The sequence below is a fragment of the Nicotiana sylvestris genome, chromosome 5 (genome assembly GCF_000393655.2).
Source record: "Nicotiana sylvestris chromosome 5, ASM39365v2, whole genome shotgun sequence".
Lineage (NCBI taxonomy): Eukaryota > Viridiplantae > Streptophyta > Magnoliopsida > Solanales > Solanaceae > Nicotiana > Nicotiana sylvestris.
The window spans coordinates 90,848,468-90,856,869 of record NC_091061.1 but is presented as its reverse complement, the minus strand read 5'-3'; the positions used below and the strand labels follow the sequence as shown (position 1 = coordinate 90,856,869).

Genomic DNA, 8,402 nt, shown 5'->3' with positions numbered 1-8,402 from the left:
GAATGCTGTACAATTTAGGGAGGCATTGCAGACATATTCAATTCAAAAAGGTGTGAACCTTAAGTTGAAACCTAATGAGAAGGAAAGGGTTAGGGCAAAGTGCACAAAGAAAGGCTGTCCATGGCATATCCTTGGTAGCATAGAAGGTAGCACCAATAATTTTAGGGTGATTACATACTACCCTGTCCATAAATGCTACAAGAAGACAAAGAACAAGATGTGTAACCCACCATGGATTGCAAAGAACTTCAAAGACAGAATAGTTTTGTTACTAGTGATAGTTTTGTTATGTATATGCAGAGAAACCAAGGGGGAAGGGCTAGAACTAGTTCAGTTGGAGGTGAAACTGCTGAAAATGCTTCATCAACAGCAGTAGGTGGAAGTGCATCAGCAACATCAGGTGGAAGTGCATCAACAACAGCTGGAAGTGCATCAATACCAGCAACTGGATCATCATCAGCAGTTAGATCAACAACAACACCTTCAACTATGGAAAGTGGCACCTTCACTCCACCAATCACTGATCCAAGCACACAACAATCAACTAATATTGCAGGAGGTCCAAAAAGGAAGACCATTGAGCCTAGAAGAGGTGGTGCAAAGGTAGGGTCTAAGAGACCAAAGGCAGCAGGATATAGTGTGCTATTTGATTCAAGTGGCACTGTGATATAGAGTTCCACTCAATTACACAATCAACATATATGGTTTACTACATAATCCCTGACTCACAACCTTTTATTTTTGTGCAGTCTGGAACTACTGGCAAAGTGGTACACAATCCTTCTACACTCATAAGTTCTGCCCTCTACCAACATTGAACTTAGGTTCAAACCACCTGGACTAAAGTGGAAGGGTCGATCTGCAGTTACACAAAGGCAGCTGCAAGAACAGAGTTACAGAAGGGCAAACTCTGTTACAACCACTCAAGCCACACCAGTTACACAATCCACACCAAGCAGCCAAGCCACAACAGACATTAATTGAAGTGCTCAACTGATATTTACATATTTTGAAGACTTAATTATGTATGTTTTTGTTGACTGTGGTAGACAATATTTTGTAAAGCTACTTTATTATGTATGTTTGTGTTGACTGCCTATCGTTGGCAATATTTTGTAAACCAACTTCCTTATTTTGGATGCTTTATTAATTGCCTATAACATATGCCACTATATTAGTACTTGTTGCTGTAATGGAGCCTTTGTCAATATATTTCATGAACAAAATTTTACATCAACACAAAATATGTAGCCTAAACCCAGGAAATAAGAAAGTACACTATCAATCCTAAACACATAACATGACAGCTAACATTAGAGCAACTACAACCGCAATTATAATAGCAACAACTCTGAACTTCGACCTTCCTTGTCTTCTTTGACAATGACATCGATCACTCTTCTTAATAAGAGCCGTAAGAAGAGTCTTGTAGTGTTCTTCCTCAATCGCAGGATCAACCCATCTGAAAAAGCCACAACCTTCACCAATCTCATATCTTCGGCAGCTAGGAACCTTCTTCTAGGATTGGTGGGTGTTCGTGACATTTTAAGATCTGCAGCAAGTCCACAATAACACAAATGTTCCTTCTTCATTGTTGAAGGAGAAGAATTTGTTGCAGGAGAAGAAGAAAAAAATCGACTTTCAAAACAAAAGGAGATGACAAAAATTGATGGGCAATGAAGAATCACAGGGAAAAAAAATTTCTATTTTTCACTGTTGAAGCTAACAAAGAAAGAAGAAGGCATCAGATTTGGATAGAAATTAGCTTATGTAATGTTCAACAATGGAAAATAAGGTAGAAAGAAGAAAATGGCTATTAAATAGGCTAAATTATTACCGTTAAAGTTTTTTAAACTGTCTTCACGCCCCTTACATTGAAGCCACATATGACACATAGGATCAACCACGTTGGATAGGCGTTTATTATTCACGTTTTGAATGAGTATAAGTGTTCAATTGACAAATATTTAAATTTGGGGACCAGCATGACAAAGTGATTGAAGTACAGATGCCATTTAGACTATTCTGCCTATTTTAAAAGTAATTTAAGAAACTTAATTGTCACATCACATCTAATACTTATTCCATTAAACACTTTACACACGTAACCAATCCATCTCAACACGAAACTGCCCCAAATGCTCCTCCTTAAACCACCATAACCAACCCCTCTCCAATTCTCTTTTCCTTCTCCGAAAAACCCACACTTTCCTTTCCCTTCATCAAAATTCTCCCAATTTCACCCTTCCCTTCAACTTTAACACACCCTTCTCTCCATTCTTCCCCAAAAATGAGCAGTTGGCTCAACAAACTGGGTTTCGGTTTTCGAACTGATCAATCCCCCGCTATGGACTCATCTGCAATTCCTCAAGGACCCGACGATGACATACCCGCCCCGGCTCGACAGTTTGCTCAATTCGGAGCGGGTTGTTTCTGGGGAGTAGAATTGGCGTATCAGAGAGTGGCGGGTGTTACAAAGACTGAAGTGGGATACTCGCAGGGTTATGTACATAACCCGAGATATGAAGATGTGTGTAGCGGTACTACTAATCATTCAGAGGTGGTTAGGGTTCAGTATGATCCTAAGGAATGTAGCTATGATTCCCTGCTTGATGTTTTCTGGTCTCGTCATGACCCCACCACCCCCAATCGACAGGTGGCTTTTCAATTTTTCGGCTTCTTTTTTCATGTATAATATTTGGTTATATTTTTTTTTGCTGAGTTTATTTGTGGAATCATATGCTTAGTTTAATTAATTGGGAAAATTTTAATGAGTCCATGTAAAAAATGAACTTTTCTTTTTCTTTGATGTATTACCTGAGGCTTCTACTTTGATTGTTTTCTAGAATTGAAGTTGAAATCTTCATTGAGTGCGAGTTCCTCTTTAGTTTTTGTGGCTTTAGTCAGTGACTTCTTCTTAAACCTGCTGATGCATAAAACTATTTGCCTAATAATAACCTTCTAGGACATCTTGTAAGCCGTATGGACAATTTTGCATAAAGAGAACATGTTTGGATTAAAATTGTTCTTAAAGAAATGTGTTTGAATAGTTGTAGTTTTTCCAAGACTTTTTGAATTGAATAAGAAACTTTCAATGAAAAAAGGGTGAAACTTACTGTCGAAAAATGTGATTTTTATTTGAAAAACACCCTCAAACGACGTCATAAACCGGTTTTTGCAAAAAGTTCTTCCAAAAAATTGGACAAACACGTTTTTGCAAAAACATTTTGCAAGATTTCAAAAGATGTTCTGTAAACAAATGCCACCTAATGTTTTGTTGATAATATACTGAAGATCAGGTCTTCATTTGATGGTAACGCCCGACGTCGTGCTTACTTCAGAATGTTGCCAAGAAGATTCAAGCTGCAAAATGTCTAAGAAATTTGACGTACTTTTATATAGACGAGAGTGGTCATGTACCCAATTAGCATTTTACCCGCTAAAGCAAATTTCACAGTGAACATCATCAGAATTCTCTGTTTTCTTCTGCCTTGTGTTGATCTTTAAATATGAATCTTGCTTGTTTTGCTTCTACTGTGATTGTTATTCATCTGGTTTTCTAGCACCAAGGAGGAGACAATAGCGGAGTTCTAATTATGTTGGACCAAAAAGGCTTGACAACATTTTACATTTTATTTAAGCGGTTGTGGATATAATCTTACAATGTGGAAAAATGTCCCAAATGCTAAATATGAGTGGATAATTGAAGCAAAAGAGGTTGTAAAGCCAAATGGATGCAGTATATGGAAACATATCAAGAATTTGCGGCAAAAATTCAAGAGTTAATACTCAATTCAACAGTGGTGATGGGCATAAAATAAAATGATGGATTCGATTGGACGAGTATATTCTAAATAGAGAGCTTTTGCTCGCTTGTAAATAGTTTCTTCGACTCAACATCCTCTATGCTGGCCTGAGATGAAATTTAATGGAGATGGTTAGTGAGGGTTCATATAGCGGACCCCAACTTGTTTGGGACTGAGATATTGTTGTTTTTGTGACCAACATTCTTTTGGTGCAATTCATATCAATAAAATCACATTAGCTTTTTCTAACAAAATACTTTTTAATTGACATGTTCAAGGCATAAAATATAAGCAGAAAGCTCATTTCATCTTCTGTGACGTGTGACCTTAAATACATCCATCTTTGACATTTGTTGATTAGCATTAGCTATCTCTTATTAGTCGATCATCAGTATTAGATATTCTGTCTCTCTAGGTTTTATTTTGCGGACTTCCCTCTCCTAGGTCCTTTAAACCGAGATCACTCTACTAGTATCAATATTGGGATTCTTTCTTTATCAAAAAGAAAACATCATCAGAATCTTCCTCCTAGTTTCTTTTTACCTGATTGCTAAAACATGCAACATTTTTTCCATTGAACATCATTGGAATCTTCCTCCTAGTTTCTTTTACCTGATTGCTCAGACATGCAACGTTTCTTCATTGACTGTTTCCCTCATCCCTTTTTTTGGGCACTAGTGCTCCTGCACTCTTAGTAACCTATGTTTGTGTAAGTTTCCTATGCTTTTTTTTTTCATTTAACCCCATATTTTTGCATGCTTCTGCTCCTAATAGCCAAGCAAGGAGATTTGTCACTGCAGACATAGACATGCTTTCTGCTCAGTTGCCAGGTCCAAATTATTGCCAGGGAAGTCCCTTTCTTGTGAAATGAGAACTTCTGCGTAATTGCATCCAAGACTAAGAAAAAAACATCTCTCATCATCTCTCTGGTTCTCTCACTACCATTCAATAGCTGTTGCAACCTTTCATTACTGTCAAGTTTCATCATTAGACGTTTTGCTTATAATGAACTTTACATTCTTAAGTAGAGTTATTTGCTTGACAGGTCAGTGATTTATCCTTCTTTAAAATGCATCTAACATGATGCTTCTCTTGTTTGTAGGGGAATGATGTGGGCACTCAGTACAGGTCTGGAATTTACTTCTACACACCCGAGCAAGAGAAGGCAGCTTTAGAATCCCGGGACAGACAGCAGAAGCTTCTGAACAGGAATATTGTTACTGAGATTTTGCCGGCTAAGAAATTTTACAGAGCTGAGGGGTATCATCAGCAGTACCTTGCAAAAGGGGGTCGCTTTGGTTCAAAGCAGTCTGCTGAGAAAGACTGCAATGATCCCATTCGATGCTACGGTTAAGATGTTTTCATTTGCACGATAAAAATAAATCTGTTCTTCTAAGCTAAGGTTGTTAATAGGTTCAGATATGTCTGTGCTTTTGCTGTGTGTTTTAGATCTACCCGCTTATACTTGCTTCAGGAAAATGAAACATCTGTAGCTTCACCATAGATTTGTAATGTATATGGTTGCAGATTTCATGTTTGTACATGTTTATTGATGCCCTCGCCATAAATTACCTTAGTGAAACAGTTCCTGTCAATCAGATGAGTTGAATTTGAGTTATGATAGCCAATGGCAGTCCTAATTCCTTTCCTACCCCAACAAAAGAAAGTAGAATTACCGTTTTCTGTATTTCTATGAAGTGAATTAAATCTAAAAATTTACTTCGCAGATTGAGCTTACAGAATTTGTGGGTTGGCTGTGTGATCCCTGCAGTATAATTTTTGCATACATACTTTGTGAACAAAACGGTCCTCTATTACAAAAGCAAATACATCCTGTGATGCCTATATATGAAAAACATATACTTGTGAGATCCATCTGAATTCTCTTTACCCCTTATTTTCTTGGGACAATCCAACATTTTGTTACTATCTTCAATTTCGTGCTTTGGAAGTAAACATGATTCTGTCCAAATTCTTTTATATGGCTAGCTGGTTTCTAACCATTCCTGCAGGAAATTCTTTAAAGTTTTTGTCCCTCTTATAATTACTGGCAATACTGCTTTGGATTTGAGTCTCCAGTGTAAATATATATAATTTGGGAATTCTGGGCTGGACGATTTCTTTTATACATCAATAGTTTCCTAGCAAGGCTTCAATATAGGTGATGAAATTAACAAAAGTTTTACACTCCAATGTGATCCTAGCGATGTATAAGAGATTAATTACCAGTTAATTATTTTTTTGAAAAAAAGAACTCTTAAAGCTTTTCATAACAAATAGGTCCCAGGTCTTCCTGGACCATATAAAAGTATCAAATTGCCCACCCTTTTTCTGAAAGGATAAATCTTGTTTGTAGTTTGTACTAGTTATTAGATCGAACTAGACTGAGCAAAGATCAAACACAAAAGTGGCGAGACGTTTAAACGATGTATGACGGAATTGTTTATGAGATCAACAAGAAACCCCTCATTCATATGAAACATACATGTTTACCCGTAAAACGGTACAGTTGAATTTATAACGCGATTTATAGACACGTGAATTAATTTGATCCAAGAATATAAAATAAATAAAGACAGAAATAAGATTATCAAAATAATTTAAAGGAACTACAAGTGTGGTTGTGAATTTAGCTTCTCCGGTAGCAATAACAAGAACAATGTTAAGAACAAAAGAAAGAGAACGATATGATAGAATAAGAGCTGATTTAGCTTTTGCGTACAGAATATTTCACGTCCTACAATGGATACAAATTCTCATATTTATGGCTCTATTCAGGGAAACAAGATCCCCAACTTAAGTTGTTCTTGAACGAGAATAAAGCCCCTATTGATGGCTGCATAACAGTTGACATTAGTGCAAAACTTTTTTGTAACGGCTGCTTATTGAATGCCGTCTTTTCCAACCGACGTCTTCCTTTCAAATCTTCGTTCTCGTTTCCAATGTCTTCAGAACTTATTCAGCACGGGTCACATGTTTGTATCCGGTGCCAACTATTTGCTAACTCATATATTACCTGTCTTCAGTTCCACATGTCATCTCGTCGTTCATCCACCTGTCGCTAATCAATTTTACACAGATAGTTTCCCTACTTTCCGATGACAAAACTTTGTATTACCGGAAAGTAGATAAGATCCTTATTTCTTGGCGGAAAAGTTCCTAAACAGTTTCTGACACTTGAAAGGACGCACATCTTCTTACATTTAATGACCCGAACACGTGTTATTCTGTAATTCAACAAATATTTTCGCCAATTTTCAAGGTAACCATGACAAGAAATTTTGCCGTCTATAAACTTCTCACTACTCATCACTTTTACCTTTCAATTTTACAAACTCTTCTTCTTCTTCAAATTTCCTTTGGACCCTACTAAGAAACCTTACTTTCTCAGTAAAACTTTCTTACCCAGATTTTCTACTATCATGTTTTCTATTACTTCTGCTCTCGAAAACTTTGACCTTCTCATCGGTGGTGGCCGTAAGAAGAAAAAAAATGAAGGAAGCCGATGTTGAATATGAGAATCCTACCGTTAAATCCATCATACCTTCCTAACTCAACTCCAATTGGACCTTCAAGTTCAAAAGGAAACTATCAACCCCAATAATGACAAAAATTGGTTTGTCCACCGATACCCTTCTTCTATTCGCTTTGTTAGCATTCCTACTATAAAAGAAGATTTCAATTGAAATAACATTGAAATCTTTTCCCCCAATGAGGTGGAAAGAATCACCTTTAGCAAACCAGGGTTCATGTGTGTCTACACATACTCTTTTACTTTAAAATTGAGTCAAAAAATTGATCCCATAATTTTAAAATTTTGTCACCGATACCAAATCTTCTTGGCTTAGGTGAGTTCATCGATATGGCATACAATGGCTTGCCTTCGAAAACTGTGCTCCGAGGCGGGGAAACCCTCTCTCTCGCACGTTTAATCAACCTCTACTACCCGAAGAACTTTCGTGGAGGTGAGCTTAAACTCAACAAATGTAGACACCATGCCATTGTTACCAGTGTCGACGATGACAATGACCGCGGTTAGATGGAACATTTCGGTGTCATTGCTACCAAGGACATTCTCCTGGCAACATCCCATTCCATTCATAAATCTTGGAATTTTGATCGTAAGTCTTCAATTATCTTTTCCTTAGCACGTTAAAGAGAATTTCCTAACTTTTATTTTCCTTATTCCAGCTACTCATTGGGAACCACTATCGGTTAATAACCTGGCCCAATGGGTACAAAAACTTCTAGACGTTTCCACACCGGGCTCTCGAAAGTGGAAATAAATGGCCCCCGGATTTAATTGGAAAGCCAAAAACCATGGTAAAAGTTATTTTTTTTCTTTTTTAACCTTCAACATGATTTAGAACCAATTCACTAATTCCTTTTCGTAATACATATCCTTCCGAAGGGGTCATCCATTTGCCCCGTTGTTGACGTCTCTGATGACCCAGAGGAGGCTCAACGACAATTGCAAGATGTCCTTAATCGGAAGAAGGCTCATGAAGTCGCCCTTGCTTCCAGTAAAGGTGCCTCAATCCGGAGTCCCAAGTACAAAGATAAGAAATCGAAGAGAAGACATACCTTATGGCTAGG

The 8,402-nt window shown here is 37.3% G+C and overlaps 1 protein-coding gene across 1 annotated transcript; it reads left to right on the top strand.

Moving 5' to 3' along the window:
- Positions 1-2,104: 2,104 nt before the first annotated feature.
- On the top strand, positions 2,105-5,401 carry LOC104227676 (peptide methionine sulfoxide reductase-like). The gene is made up of 2 exons (XM_009779975.2): positions 2,105-2,656; positions 4,909-5,401. Exons 1-2 carry the CDS (start codon positions 2,291-2,293, stop codon positions 5,158-5,160), a joined length of 618 nt encoding a protein of 205 aa, XP_009778277.1. The 5' UTR covers positions 2,105-2,290; the 3' UTR covers positions 5,161-5,401.
- The last annotated feature ends 3,001 nt before the right edge of the window (positions 5,402-8,402 follow it).